Source organism: Onychomys torridus, chromosome 9 (assembly GCF_903995425.1).
Source record: "Onychomys torridus chromosome 9, mOncTor1.1, whole genome shotgun sequence".
Lineage (NCBI taxonomy): Eukaryota > Metazoa > Chordata > Mammalia > Rodentia > Cricetidae > Onychomys > Onychomys torridus.
Genome location: NC_050451.1, coordinates 13696737 through 13713096, shown reverse-complemented (window position 1 = coordinate 13713096; position 16360 = coordinate 13696737). Strand labels below are relative to the sequence as shown.

The 16360-nt window shown below is 44.1% G+C and overlaps 1 protein-coding gene across 1 annotated transcript in view; it reads left to right on the top strand.

Moving 5' to 3' along the window:
- Sh2d4b (SH2 domain containing 4B) overlaps positions 1-16360 on the top strand; it is a 98772-nt gene that overhangs the window by 54900 nt on the left and 27512 nt on the right. Inside the window, exons 5-6 of the mRNA XM_036198623.1 lie at positions 10157-10373; positions 12007-12131. Coding sequence (XP_036054516.1) covers positions 10157-10373; positions 12007-12131 — 342 coding nt within the window. The remainder of the gene's footprint in view (positions 1-10156; positions 10374-12006; positions 12132-16360) is intronic.

The following is a 16360-nucleotide window of genomic DNA, read 5'->3' as shown; positions in this document are numbered from 1 at the left end:
CACTACACTTATTGGCTCATATAGATTAATTATAAATTCCTGATAGTTTTTTACATGCAAAAGTAAGAGTAGACAAGAAAGTGGCCATTTATAAAGGTATGGCACACATGAAAATGGCAGTTTATAAAGTACAAGGTGAAACCTCGTGTTAGGATGAGGTGTTTAATTTTAATTGGGCATGTTAATTAGGTGAGCCAAAGGGGCTTCTGATTGCTGGACTTTAATACTTCAATAGCTGGATTTTGGGGTAGTTAGCCTCAGGAGGAGGAAGTGGCCCAATAAGGGAATAGACCTTGGTGGCTAGCTTTAGGAATGTAATCTAACAGTTTTTAGCAAGGCAGAGGGAATGGGAAAGAAGGACAAGGCTTGCCAGAGCCACATGCTCGAGTGGGCTAGTGTTCCTTCATATATGGGTGTTTGTACATACATATGTAGGTGCACATGCATGTGTGTGTGTGTGTGTGTGTGTGTGTGTGTGTGTGTGTGTGCATGCATGTGTACATGTAGAAGTTGAATATTGATGTCTGACAGTAGGCATCTTGCTCTATTCCTCTTCTCTTTTTGAGACAAACCTGGTGCTCACTGATTGGCTAATCAGTGAACTTTAAGAAACTGCTTGTCTGTACCCCTACCTGGGGTTGCAGGTGCATGCCACTATGCCTAGCTTTTACATAGATACCAGGAATCCAAACTCATGTCCTCATGTTTGTATAGCAACACTTTACCAATTTGGCCAACTCCAAAGCCCTGGCGTGCAAAAATTTTGTTGAGGATTTTTGTATCAATATTCATGATGGACCTTAGTCTGTGCTCATAAGAGTTTTTGACAGTCTAGTTTGGGTTTTGAGATATTTAGAGTGTCAGTGAATGGGTTGGAGAGTGTTTACTTTTCTTCCATCTCTTAGAAAGGGCTTTTGAGGAATTGGAATTCCTGCTTCAATGTTTGGCAGAATTTACCAGTGAGGCCATCTAGTTCTGGGAGTTCATTGTGGAAATTTAATATCTTCACTTGGGTTGAACCCTTGATTTTTGAATAAATGCTTCATGGATTTTTTCAGGCATTTGATTACCTTTTAATATTGTGAGAAAGTCCATTCTCACCATTTGCCAGTGTTATCGTGACTGCAGCAGAGAGGCTGTCCAGAGGTTCTTTTCTTCAGGCTTGTCAGTCCTCTGCAATAACAGTCCATGAAGTTAACCTCTGAGCCGGGTCTTCAGCCCCATCTTCAGAGGGTCTTAATTCACCTTTGCTCCTGACACTCTTGATATTTACCCTTCCTCTGTGTCTATGCCTTTCTTCCTCCCTCCGTCCCTCCGTCCCTCCCCTCCCCCCCTCCCTCCCTCCCTCTCCCCTCCCCCTCCCTCCCTCCCCCTCTCCCTCCCTCCCTCCCCTCCTCCTCTCCCTCCCTCCCCCCTCCCTCCCCCCCTCCCTCCCCCCTCCCTCCCTCCCCTCTTTCTTTCTTTCTTTCTTTCTTTCTTTCTTTCTTTCTTTCTTTTTCTATCAAAAATTCAGCCCCGAGACACGTGGTTTTTAAGACATATCTGTAGTTATGACCAAAGCTGACAATGCATTCACAAGTCACAATGTAGCCACATCCTGGGGTTAATAATGGACCATGATGAAAAAATGAGGTTGGGAAGCTAAGCTAAAGAGGAAGCCATTATCTACATTCAGAATGGAGGAAGAGGCAAGTGGAAGGAGGAGAAAAGGCAGTTAAAAAGGATAGTAAGATGCACAAAGCAAAGCTGCTGATGTCAGTGCAGGGAGCATTGGCTGGATAGTTTGACCACTTAACACAGTGACTTCACAAAAGTTCTATGGGGTTACTCCTGCCACATGAAGAGAGAAGACCTAAGGCTGGAGTTCTTCTGCAGGACTCCTTGGCTGCTGTTTCAGTTGCGGTGGAGACTGGAAATCATGTCCTCTGGGAGCTGCCTGATTTTAGCTCAGTGTGCTGTGTGGCAGCTGAAAATGGAAACACCTCTGAGAAACTGGAAATATCTGATAATTCAGGCTCTCTGATTGGAGGTTCTCATTTTATATTTTCTTAAAGAATGATGAGCTGAACTTAGAGCATGTCATTCAAATCTAGCAAATCCATTCTGCACTCAATTAACTTAATCTGAAAGATATAGTGGGCCATTAATCTATCAGGAGCAGCAGTTTTGATAAAACAGTCAAATTAAATTTTCCAACTGAGGAAAAAAAAAGGGAAAGATGGCTTTTAGTATCACTCGAGTGGGGAGTTAGTTACTCAGCTCAAATCTTAGAGGTCTCGCTTCAGAAACCCTCTGGATAGGTCAGGCAGGGCAGTGTGTTTAATGAATTTTCAACTGTGAGCTTGTAGGGGTGTGGAGTTGGAGACTATTTAGTTGGTCAGAGACTTAGAGAGGATCCAGAAAAAATGATATTATTTATAGAACTCAGACATTCAGTGTTGTTGCTGTGAGGTTAAAATGTAATGAGGTTTGGCCATCTGGAGTAGGAGTTGTGGTCACTCTGGGTCCTCCAACTGTGTGATTTGGGTTATGGCCCCAAATCAACCTCCTACATGCCATTGCCTAATGTCTTGCCTGGTGGCCGAGAGAGCTGCCTGAGAAAAGTGTTCATACAGCCTGGCACAGAGGCCCAGTGATGTTGGTTCCATCTTCTTCCCTCTTACAAAGAAGTGGGTCTGAGTTCTTGGTTGAATGTTGGCAATTCTAAAGGCTGGAGGCCTGGGTCAAGCCTAGCCGGGAGGGGCTGGTAAGAACGCTGCTGGACTGAAAGAGCGCTGGAGCAGAGAAGGATGTGGAGCGGAAGTTGAGAGCTAGAAGAAAGAAGGGCTTTTGGCATCCTCTGCATGGAGTGTCTAAGTGTGATGGTTGGTTCCAGTGTGAAAGCTTGATTGGATCAACAAACCTGTGAGGTGTTTCCAGAGAAGATTAACTGAGGCAGAAGACCCATGGTGAATGTGGGTGGCACCTGACTGAGTAGCAGAGCACCAGCCTTTTCTCTGCTTCCTGACTGCAGGATGCAGCTGCTTCAGGCTCCCACGGTCGTCTTTACCACTAGGATGAGCTGTGTCCTCAAACTTAAAACTTAAGTTGCCTCTTACCAGGTAGTTGGTCTCAGCAACAAAAAATATGACTTGATATTCCTTGGATATAGCCGTAGTTGAAACTCAACTTCTAAGAAAGCTATGTCCCTGAAGCCTGAAGTTGAAATCATGTCTTTAATCCTAACTCTATACTACAGGACATCCTGGCTCATCAACACAGCCCACTGAGGGGTGCAGGTTGTGATCTGCTCAGATCTTCTGGCTGAGTGCGACCTATGGTTCACTGCCACTCACCAGCATCAATGCAGCACACACTGTGCAGGCACATATGTGTGCATGCATGCACACACACACACATGCAGACATATGTGTATATAGCTAGCCTGGGAAGAGGTTGAAACATCAAAATTTGAAGAACAGTTTTGACTTAATTTTTATTACTTTTGTAAAAACATCATAAATCAGACCATCATAAACCAGGGGCCACCCCAACTCTGGATGCCTTTTTTAGTATGAAAACTCTGAATAGTGCTCATCTAAACTTTTGAACACCTAATTTAGGCTCTATTTGGAGTTCCCTCTCCTATGGAGTTGTCCACTGATCCCCGGGCCGTATTTAGCGTCCCCAAGGCAGTCATTGGTCTATCCACATGGCCTTGGACACCACAAGGGTCTCTGTTTTCAGGCATGAAGTTGTGCTAAAGGGAAGAGAGGCTGGTTGTTGCTGAGAAAGCCCCTTTCATTAGACCAACTGAACTGTAGGCGAATCTCACTTGCATTCCCAGACTTGGAAGCTCACCATTCAGCCTTCATCATATTTATTGCTAAAGACACTGATTTATGCAGGTGATCCAGCTCTAGCAGGCTGAATCATAGGACATCTTTGAAAATGGATACCCTTGCTATAACCTCTCTAGAGGAGAAGAAGCCTGCTCTTCCCACATGTTCATTTTTTTTTTTTCAGTTCCCTAGTAGGAACTCTTGATTCTACCTAGTCATCACCCTCCTTCCCAGTACTCCTTTCCACCCGACCAAGACATCTTTCCAAATGGTGTATTCAGTTCCCAGAATGTACAGTCTACACAGTAAGAATCCTGGACACATTTAATGCACAGCTTTATTCCAGGACCTGAGCAACCCCCCCCCCCACCTGTGGATATCGCTCTGTGTAAATAAAGTTCTGATTGGCCAGTGGCCAGGCAGGAAGTATAGGCGGGACAAGAGAGAAGAGAATTCTGGGAAATAGAAGGCTAGGGAGAGACACCGCCAGCTGCCGCCATAAAAAGCAACATGTAAAGACACTGGTAAGCCACAAGCCATGTGGCAAAGTATAGACTAACAGAAATGGGTTAATTTAAGATAGAAGAAGTAGATAACAAGAAGCCTGCCATGGCCATACAGTTTGTAAGCAATGTAAGTTTCTGTGTGTTTACTTGGTTGGGTCTGAGTGACTGTGGGACTGGCGGGTAAGAGAGATTTGTCCTGACTGGGCCAGGCAGGAAAACTCTAACTACACCCCTCCCCCACTTTCTCCCATGTTGGGACCTCAAAGCAAGCACATGAAGTCCTCATTTTCTAGGAAAAAAAAAATTAGATAGTTAGTCTCTGCTTAAAATCACAGAGAGATGCTGGGCATGGTGATGCTCACCTTTAATCCTAGCATGTTGGAGGAAGAGACAGGCAGATGTCTATGAGTTTGAGGCCAGCCTGGTCTACACTGCCAGTTCCAGGCCATTCAGGGCAACCTAGAAAGACCCTGTCTCAAAAAGACCAAAAAAAAAAAAAAAAAAAAAAAAAAAAAAATCACAGAGGGCAAAAAGTAAACATGCCTATACGTAACACATACACACTCACATGCACACACATTGCACACATACATACACACACACACAAAGTAAGTCAATCTATCAATTAATGTAAGTTTTAAAAAGACAGGAACCTGGCCATCAGGTCTCTCCTTTCTGTCCCCTCTCTGTATCAAAACTGACTGAAGGATCTTGTGATTGGCTTAGCAGGTATGGGCAATTGTTGTCAAAGCTGACGACCTGAGTTCAAGTCCTGAGATCCACAAGGTGAAAATAGTGAACTTATTCCCACAAGTCCTGTGACTTCTACACACACTTCACTCCCCTGCACTCCACCCCATAAATAAAGTACTCCTCCTCCTCCTCCAGCATAACTGTACAGCTCCTGCCTTTTTATTTCTCTGGACTTATATCCTGTCACTTAAGTCATTCTCCTTGCTCAGTGCCTTTCTGTGTTCTGCCTCTTATATTTTTGGTTGTGAGCCTAGCCTTTAATGGCTGAGCCATCTCTCTGCTTCTTTATTCTTGTAAATTCGCTCACTCTGTAGCTCAAGCAAACTCTTTTGAGTATAGGCAGAACTCTGCCCTCTAGTGGCTTTCAGTTATCATTCAGGACATTAACAGAGTGGTCTTCTAAGTGGTCTTTTCTGGCACTTCTGCCTTGCAGTGATGCTGCACTGTTCCAGGAGAGACAGCTATTCCCTCTGGCCTCTGAGCCCACTCTATTAAGAATGCCCTTCCAGCTGGATGATGATGGCTCATGTCTTTAATCCCAGCAATCCGGAGACAGAGGCAGGCAGATCTCTGTGAGTTCGAGGCCAGCCTGGTCTGCAGAGTGAGTTCTAAGACAGGCTCTAAAGCTACGCAGAGAAATCTTGTCTCAAAAAACCAAAAAAGGGGAAAAAAGAAGAACAAATGCCCTTCGTTGGCCACTGTTAGTTGAATCCACCAGGCATCAGCCTAGACCTCTTCCTGCTTCCAAAGACTATCCATGCCTGGATGTGATGTCCCTTCTCTGGGGGCCCTGAGGGCCAATGCACACCCCACCACAGCTCTACTGGTTAGTTCTACATTTTCCCCACTAGACTGACAGTAAGCTCTCTGAAGGCCAGCACTACAACTGCGTCTCCTGAAGTTGTATGGTGTGTGGCTGGCATATAGTATTGACTGATAGCCCTGTGCAATACTGAGAGCTGACACAAGCAGATAACTAAATACACTTGTCTGACTATGCCATTCATTCATTCATTTATGGCTTGGAAACAAGGTTTCATTATATACTCAGGTTGTTCTGAAGCTTGAATCCTCTGGGCTCAGCCTCCTGGGTCCTAGATGTATGGGAGTGTATCACGGAACGTGGCCAACAAGTTATTTGAAGTGGTGAAACCCCTTCAACACTTGCCTCTTTGCACACTGGAACTCTGTGACCACTTATACAAAGGGGAAAGAGACACTTCTGTGTTTTCTCAGTGTTGGAGAATAGAGTGGGAGCCCTGAGTGCCATTGGAGGGGGGGTGACTCTGGAATAGCCTGGCAGTGTGGCAGTCCTCAGACCAAGGGTGGCACTGTTTATTGTTCAGGGAAAGGGAACTAAAGAATAATATTGTTCCATACCAGATAGGGGTTCAGGAGCCAAACATATGTCTGTCTGTCTTTCTCTAGTGCCTGTCTCTTAGGGACTGTAAACTCTATGAAGTGACTTGTCTGTGTATTAATGACCCTGAAGTCAGTCCTGGGTTTCCCGACCCTGTCTGACCCTCTGCCCACAGAGTAAGCAGGCTTCACAGAGTTCTTGCTCCTTGAGCTTTACAGATGAGTCTCTACATCCCTGAATCCCACAGTTGTTTCTTGGAATGAGCTCCTCTTCCAATTTCTCTAGAAAGTACTTGATCTTTCCATACCGTCTTGTACATTTTCTTTTACTGTAATTCACAAGACTCGGTAATTCACAAGGAACACAGATTTATTTTCTGCCTGAAAGCAAGAAGGGGCAGAGAGAGGACAGAGGGGATGATCTGTTTTACCCATTTGTTTCCCAAGAACTCATCCATCCCTGAGAAAATTAATCCAGCCTTACAAAGGGTATACCAGTCTCTCTTTAAGGCCCCACATCTCAACTTGAGTTTTGCTGGGAGCAGACCACCTCCTCTACAGCACAGTCCCAGGCTGATTATCTTTTGACAACTCTGGTCCCTGTATATTATGAATACTAAAGATCCTGAACTCTCACAGTAATTTATTGTTCTTCTTCCTCCTCCTCCTTCTTCTTTCTCTTCCTCTTCTTCCTCCTCTTCTTCTAAGGACACTCTTGACATTTTTCATTAATGTTGGTAATATTTATCTGTCCTTTCTACAGCTTGGTTACAGTGATTGAAAGGAGGGTCTGCTTCCATGTCTTCTCTCTATCCAGCCCAGAGTCAAATGCAGCCAAATCATGAAATGCTTTTTAAAATCATTACAGTTTTTGTATGTGTATGTGTGAACATACACAACTGTGTGTGTGTGTGTGTATATGTACGCGCGCGCATGCGTGCGTGCATACATGCATGCACTTGGGCCAGAGGTTGACTTTGAATGTCTTCCTCTATCACTTTTCACTTTTCTTTTTAAAACAGTGCCTCTCCTTGAACCTGGAGCTCACAGCTTCAGCTAGTCTGGCTGGCCATTGAGCTTCAGGATCCTTCTGTCTCTGCATCCCCAGAGCTGGGTTTCTGGCATATGCTACCATATCATACCAACTTTTTACAGGGTTCTGAGGATTGAATTCACATCTTCATGCTTGTATGGCAAGTATGTTACCCATGAGTCATCTTCCCAGAATACTGGAATCCCTAATCATCTAGAATAGTATCCTGTCTGCCAACCTTGTTCTAGACACAGGAGTTCAGCAATGAGCAGGCCAAAGAACCTGCCTGTGGAGCTCAAAATGTAAGAGATCTTCTGTGCATGACATCACTCTGCAAATACCTCTGTAGGCATAGACTGCATGCTGGGATCTGAAAGATGCCATGCTCTCCAAAAAGGCTCCTGATCACCTGTTAAGACAAAACATTCTTTGAGGACTAGAACAACTGACCTGTGTTCTCCAAATGCTGGCAAAGTGCAGTTTCTAGAAAGTTGGAGCCAGTAATCCATGTTGAAAGAATGGAGTAAGATTTTCCTACCTAGAGAGGGAGGTGGTCTGCCAGAGCCATTGCAATCATTAATCTTGTACAATTTGGAGTATAGGGCCAGCTTCCAGAGCCCTCTATTGAAAACTCTTGGGGTTTAGAGGCAGGTAGAGGTCTGGCAAGAAGCAGTCAGACTAGGATGACCAGTTCTGGCAGAAGCCCTTGACTCCAGTAGGCTTTATTTGTTCTTCATTTTCTTTTCTTTTTAAAAAAAATGTGGGTACAGTAATCTTTATTGATGGTATTCAAGGGAGTAGTGCTCCCAAGCCTCTCCTGTTATTCTGGGGGTCTGGGATGGAAACTGTGAGGGAGATGCTCAGTGTTAGGGGCTGAGTTGGAACAGGGACTGCTCAGCAGTTGAGGGCCTCTTTCTTGCTCTCATGTACTTACCGGGGTGGGTGGTCCAGGGCTTGGTACTCCTTGGAGGCCATGTAGGCCATGAAGTCCATCGCCCTGCTGATGTAGCTGTATTCATTTTCAAACCAGGAAATTTACAGTGCTGTCATTGAGAGCAATGCTAGCCCCAGCATCAAAGGTGGATGAGTGGCCTTCACTGTTGAAGTTGCAGAGACAACCTGGTCCTTAGAGTAGCCCAGGATGCCCTTTAATGAGCCCTCAGATGCCTGCTTTGCTACCTTCTTGATGTCATTATACTTGGCAGCTTTCTCTAGGAGGCATGTCAGATCCCAAACCTACATATTGTGTATAGGAACATGGAAGGCCATCCCAGTGAGTTTCCCATTCAGCTCTAGGATGATCTTGCCACAGCCTTGACAGCACCAATGGATGTAGGGATGATATTCTGGGCAGCCCCATGACCACCACACTACAGCTTCCCAGAGGGGCCATCCACAGTCTTCTGGGAGGCAGTGATGGCATGGACTGTGGTCATGAGTTTCTCCACAATGACAAAGTAGTCATGGATGATCTTGGTTGGGGGCCTAATCAGTTGGTGGATCAGGAAACATTGCTGATAATCTTGAGTAAATTGTCATACTTCTCATGGTTCACACCTATCACAAGCATAGGGGCATCAGCAGAAGGGGCAGAAATCATGACTCTTTTGGCTCCATCCTTCAAGTGGGCCCTAGCCTTCTTCATGGTGGTAAAGACACCAATATACTCCATAACATACTCAGCACCCGTGTCATGACATTTGATGTTGGTGGGATCTCACTCTTGGAAGAAGGTAATGACCTTCCCACTGATAACAAACTTCCTGTTCTCAGCCTTGGCTGTGCTGTTGAACTTGCCATGGGTAGAGTCATACTGGAACATGTAGACCATGTAGTTGAGGTCAATAAAGGTGTCATTCATGGCAACAATATTCACTTTGCCAGATGAGAAGGCAGCCCTGGTAATCGTGAGCCCAATATAAGTCAAATCTGTTCACTCTGATCTTCACCATCCTGTCTCAGGAACAAGACTGGCATTGCATGAGAAGATGAAGCTGTCTCTGAAACAGAGAGGAGCAGAGAGCCAGTCTTTATTTTCTTAACTCCCAAACTTATGAGTTTTAGAAGCTCTGCACCCCCTCACCCCCCCCACTTCCACAAACATACACATACACAGATGGATATGCACATACACACAAATATACACATACAGAAACAGATACACATACATGAGCAGACAAACACTCAGAGACATGCACACACACATACACAGATACACACATACACAGATACACACATACACACACACTCATGGACATGCACATACACACACATACAAAGATACACAGAAACACACAAAGTCAAACATGGACACACACACAAATACACACACACACACACACACACACACACACACACACACACATACACAGTGATTTTCTCAAGGCTACTTGGATGTGTCAGAGCCCCATTGAGGTACATGGAAAGCAGAAAGCTGGAGACAGGATGGTGTTTTTAGCCCATGGAATGTCAATTATGAAAGATTCCTATAAACCTACCATTGGGGCTGGGCATGCCTTTTGATTCCTAGATGAGCCAAGCCTCCTGTAGTCTCTGATGTTCTGGGTAGTCAGCTCCTAAGAAATGATGGAATTCCAAGTAAGTCGTGTACAGTGCTGTCTCTGTTTCCCCAGTGTTCAGCTTGAGCTGTTGGTCAAGGACAGCCACACTCTTCTTTTTTTCAGTGCGGAGAATCAAGGCAGCTGATGAAGAGAGGAGCCGTCGTGCCCAGCGAGCTCGGGATGAGTACCGGCGCCACTCACTCCGCGCCATCCAGAAGGGCACTGTTGCTGGCCTAAGCACCATGTTCCAAGAACTTGGCCAGAACCATGAGCAGGAGGCAAGGCTCTACCATCAACTTCCGTGCACAAGTCCACCATCATCCCTCACAGGACCTGACAGGTATGTTAGGATGGGCTGTGGACACAGGAGACAAGCTCCATGGGTTCTCCCCAGGCTCTGTCTCTTACTTGTTGGTCATTTGCCCAACCTTAGCGTTCCAATCTATGTAATAGGTAGAATGCAGAAATAGGGCTCTGGACCTTTTTAACAACTTTGGAGTTCTGGGGGGTTAGTTAACCTTTAAGAGGTTAAAGATTTTTGTAATCTTTGACATCATCTTCTCCCCAAAATCTACATATGCAAATGCACCAAATGTTTTCATAGGTTTAGACTCCTTGGTCTTGGCCAAAACCTTGCAATGAAAGCCCTTAGATGGGATAAATATTTCAGTAGATAGGAACCATGGCTGCAACCTTTTCTAACTGTGGGTGGAGCTGGTTTGCATCTAGTTTGAACAGAAGGTTTGTAGACTAGTGTGGGCATGTTGAGAAGTCCTTGCACACATTTGTGTCCCTAGAAGGGTTGTTTGCCAAGGATACTTCAGTTTTAGACAGGAACAGTAACACAGCTTCACAGAGTTAAACAAATGCAACATAAAAAAATGCAACACATCTTTGCATCATTAAACAAATGTTCCACAGCATAAACAAATATAACACATCTTTAAATAATATTCTACAATACTCCATCCCAACCCCTGGACTTCTTTGTGCACTTGCCAACATTAAAAAACAACACAAAATCAAATAAACAAAGAACCAAAACAACCTTATTTATCCTCTTTTCTTTAAAGGCTGTCTGTGTTCTGTGGTGTAGATTTGCTATTAGTTATCAGGGACTCTATCAGTGGACATTGCTATTTCACATCTTTTGCAACCATCAACCAGGTCCTATGTGTATAACTCGTGGAAATTAATTTTATATTGGGCAACCATAATCTGCAAAGATATTCTTCCAAGTAGGGTCTTTGTTCAAGGGCTGTGTGCTTTGGAAATTCACTGGCCCTTCACAGGGCTGCTACCAATGTTTATATCTTCACGTCCTTTAGCCTGGCCCATGGTGTTGCCACTTTTGTTTTGTGTAAGAAAATACGTCTTGGAGTAAGTTGAAATACTCACGTATGTCTATGGGCCAGACTAAACATGTCATATATGTTGAAGGGCCACAATATTTTCTTTTCTTGTCCAGTCACCCTTTCACTGTGTGATCCATGTTCTCTTTATCCATCTCTAGGAACTCCCTAAGCTAGGGAAAAATTGTGACATATCCTTTTTCTCAGTTTGTCTATTTTCTTTTGATTTTTGGAGGTAGAATTTTCTAGCATGCAGAAATGCTCAGTTTTTATGAGATAAATTTTGTATGTGTTTTCTGAATCTGGAAGTATAGTCAGAAGTGTCACCGCCTTCTATGCTTTTAAAACTTTATTTATTCATTTATTTAGTGTGTGTACATGTACATATACACGTACTAAACCATGAATATGGAGGTCAGAGAACAACCTGTGAGAGTCAATTCTCTGAATGTGGGTCCCTGGGTTCAAACTCCCATGGTCTGACTTGACAGCAAGCGCCTTTACTTGCTGAGCCATCTCTTCCCACTCAACTTCTTCCCTTTCCCTCCCAATCCTTTTTCTTTCTTCTCTTCCTCCTCTCTGATTTACTCCCCGCTCCTTTGCTCTCTTTCTTCCCAGCAGGACCTGGGAGCGTCCTCTACGTCCACTCTCCAGAGAAGTCATCGTGCGCTGGTTCAAGGAGGAACAGCTACCTCGCCGAGCTGGTTTCGAGAGGAATACCAAGTCCATTGCTCCCTGGTTTCATGGTAGTATACTTTCTCAGGCCCGTGGCAGATGATGTTAACATGTCCAACTCTTTCTCAGATGGAAGAAGTCTTGGAGGTCTTGGAGGATGGCTGTAACCAGGAATGTGGAGGACTTTGGGGTCCATGCTGCCTCAATTCTACCCCCAACACTTTTGACAAGAGTCCTGTAGTCCATAGTCACTGGGATACTAGACATGCATCCCCTCTGTCTTCTGGATGATTGTAAACTTGGGTCCCACCCACTGCTGTTACCACTTAGCCTCTTTGGTTGTCAAGTCACCAACAAGGTTCTGTGCTTGTACTCATAAGACAGTGAGTGTTAGGGGTCCCAGGCTACTGGTGATCAGGGCCAACATCTTGTGTGCTTGATTCTGCAACTCTGTTCTTAACCATAGTCACAGCACAGCAAGCTGTTGGCTCTGAAAAAAAAAAATCCTTTTTAGTTAGATGATGGATGAATGAAGAGTTCAGAGTTACTCAAATGTATCAGACTAAGAGGCTCTTTAGAAATCTTTCAATTCCTTCATTACAGATAAGGAACCAAGGCTCAAAGACAGGAGTAAGTTTTCAAGATACTAGATGATGTTTAAAGTTACCTCCAAGAATGAATCACAAAGGACAAAGCCTCAGTCTAGTGATCTGAATATGCAATGGCTTCAAGTAGGGAAACAAATAGGGCTGTGGTTTCACCAGAGACTTGCTAAAGACTTGCTACTGGCTTTGAGTTCCCTCAGTATCAGTTAGCTATGACTGCATAGCAAACACTTCAAGGGACTGTACCTTAAAGCAAGTAGACCTTTATTTTTTCTTCACGTGTGTCTGAATTGGCTGGGCAATTCTAGCTTAGGTTACATGATCTTGACTGAACTCACTGATGGTCCTCTGGCCAGTTAGCAGGTTAGCTGAGGCCTGCATGGTCTAGGAGAGTCTCCTCTCTGCTCATCTGAGACCATCAAGTCTCTGAAACTTGGTATTGCTCCCAGAGCCTTCCTTCCCTAAGCCGCACTTAGCTCACTTAGGAGAGCTTGGGGTTTCTCTGGTCAGAACCAACTTCCCCTGCCACAGTTGTTACCTTTTCCTGTGCCTGCTCCTCTACTGTCAAATCTCCTGGTGGATTGAAGAGCCTTTGTCTTGGCCTGTATTTCCTGTGTGTTTGTCTTGGTGATAAACTGCCCTTCTGTTCCAGACTAGCTCCTAGGCACTCTTAATTCTATCTACTTGGAGGGATGAGCCTGGTGTCATGTGAGTGTAGAATCTAGTGCCTTGACAGTGGATTCACTGCTGGCAGAAGAAGGCCCTAATGGGCATGTACTGGCCATGGCTCCACCTCTGGGGAGGCACAAGAAATGCTTAGAAGGAAAACGTACTAATTGAGCAAAGCTATCTACACCTTTACTTTAGCCTGCTGGAGCTCAAAGAGCACGTGAACTCTGAGTTGTAGGCAGCAGGCAACTGAGATGCAGTATTGAAGGTCTCTGAAGGTCACAAAGGTGATGGTGCTTCCAGTCCAGGCCTTGGGAGTGTCCTTACTGGTCTGTCCTCCTTGTGGCTCGTCTTTCACAAAGCATTTTGGAACTCTTTAAATGCAGTCAGGTCCCATCATTTCTCTGCTGTGTTATTCCCCACTTCCCTTTATGTACTCAAAAACAAAACAAAACAAAACAAACAAACAAACAAACAAACAAACAAAAAATGAAACCAAAAGCCAAACCAAAACAAAAAGCTCCTCTAAACCCTGTTCTGAACCACAAGGCTCAGGTGATAAGTAGTTCCCCACACCAACCTTACATCAACCATCTGTGCCCACCTTGCCCAGAGCTCTGGCTTTCCTTCTGTTCCTAAGTGAGCCACCCTCCTCTCCAGCTCAGGCCCTTTGTCCTTGTGATTATGCCACCTGCCTTTGCTGTCTCTCCTCAGCTCTTCACTTGACAGATACAGTCTTACTTTTCATCTGCAATATCTACTCCTCCAAGAGACCTTTCCAAGATTTCTTTCCAAAGCCTATTTTATTCAAGGTCTGTCAATTTGTCTTGTGTAATTCTTAAATAGCTCCCTTATATCATTATTATTTTTCTTAATGTTCATTGTCTGTTTCCTATATGAATGTAAGTTTGGAAAGCCTGCCCTGGTAGGCATCTGTGGAGAAATGGCCAAAGGTAGACACAAGCTGTCAGAGTTAGGATGAAATCCCAAGCTTTCCAGTCCTAAATAATATCTCTTGATACTCAGCACTGGGCCCTGGTAGCGGTATGATTCTCCCCACTACAGTGCCTAGTAATAATCTGACAACCCAGAGCGGCCAAAGAAAGGAATGCCTTGTTTTTCTAATTGGTGATATGTTCAACAGGAGCAGGATCCATGTCTTAGGCACCTGTGTGTTCACATGCCACCTTTGCCTTCCAACTGCCCAAAGGCCAGGTGCTGAAAAACAGCCGAGAAAAGTTCGTCATCTTCTGCCACCATTCTTGTTGACTTCTATAAGTCCACTATGACATCCCCACTGTGTTCATCACAATATGTATGTAGGCTTTGTTGCATCTCAGAACACAGGCACCCAAAAACTCAGTGGCTACTACCAACTAAGGGTTATTTTATACTTCTGTCTTATGCTTGTTGGAAGTTAATTATAGACATCTAGGCATTGAAGTCTTGTTCCTATTGGTTTCTGGTTTCTTAAAATTTGATGGTTTCATGGCAGAGGGAAAGGAAAGAATTAGTGGGTCATACAGTAGTTCCAAAGTTTCCGAATGGAGCAGACACTTTCTGTGATTGTGCATAGGTGTCATTGGCCAGAGGCAGCCTGGTGTCTTGTGTCTATGGTGTGGTTGAGAGTTTTGAATAATAAGTAGGCTCTTATAGCTACTTGCCACTTTCAGGAATCCTCTTTCTCTTAGGCCTCCACATATTCAGCAGAATCATGGAGTGGCTTTTCATGGCCCAGAGAAAGCACAGTCAACACTCCTGGTTGACCTGGCCATGTGTCCCTGGAGCTGGTCCCAGAGACTCAGTGCCTTCTCTCATATTGTATGGTCTGAAGACCTTGGTGGATCCCCTGATGTACATTATTACCATGATGGAAGTAGCTTATGGTATCTCAGGTAGGTGCAAAGTACAGCTCAAATGTCCCATGAAGCTGGAGGTTGGTGGCTCTGCTGGTTGCTCAGATGTGCTTCTGGTAGCCAGTGGAGAAGGTATGTTGAAGTGATCAAATTTATCATTTTTTTGGAAGGTCTTAGAGTATTTCAATTTTTATTTTTGTGTACAAAGACTGGCTTTGTCTCTTTCATTAGGTAAACTGTAGTAGTACAAATTCTAATTGGTCTTAACAATAAAAACCCAGAGTCAGAAATAGGGGTAAATGCTGAAAGATCAGAGAAGTAAAGGAGTCAGCCACTAGAGAGACTTTTTTTACCTTTACTAAAGACCGAAAATGGCTGAGCTCCTGTCTCCTCCTGCCTTATATTACTATCTCTACCTCCCTAGTGCTGGGATTAAAGGTGTGTGCCACCACTGCCTGGCCCCTATGGTTAACTGGTAGCTAGCACTATACTCTGATCTGTAGGCAAACTGTTTGTTAAAGCCCAAATAAAATATCACCAAATCTCCCCCTTTTTGTCTAAAATAAAAAGGTTATAAATAGTAAGAAAAACTGTATATGATAACTATATGTAATATATACAGACCATAAATACATTAGCAATGTCTAGTCTATAAACATTTGACAAATTCAGAGAAAATATTCCATTTTCTATACTATTTTGGTGAGTCCAAATGGTTGTACCTAATTCACTTTCTATTCTAACGTGTACTACCAAAACTATCTTTTAATGTCTCTCAATCCTATATACTTTATACCCCTTTACTGAATTTCTTTTTTGAAAATGGTAACAAGCAAGACTATAACTACAACTATAAAGTCTTCAACTCCATCAGACTCGAGAGAGAAATATTACCCCAGTAAGCAGGAAGTGCAAGCAAGCAACTTCCAAAAAAAAAATGTAAGAAATGACAGAAACAGCTGGCTGCCTGGACAGTCACCCAGGGTTCCTCTGTCACATTGGTGCATCCATCTTCAGCCTACCAGCCTAGCGTAGCTGATAGACTTATCTGTGGAGCAGGATTTTCTGAAGGACTGTCCTACTTTGTCTTGGCAAGGTTCTGCAGTCATTTTCTTTTGTGTCTTGCTTGTCCAGTTTGGACAGCATACTGTCAGTAGTCAAGGCAAGAGC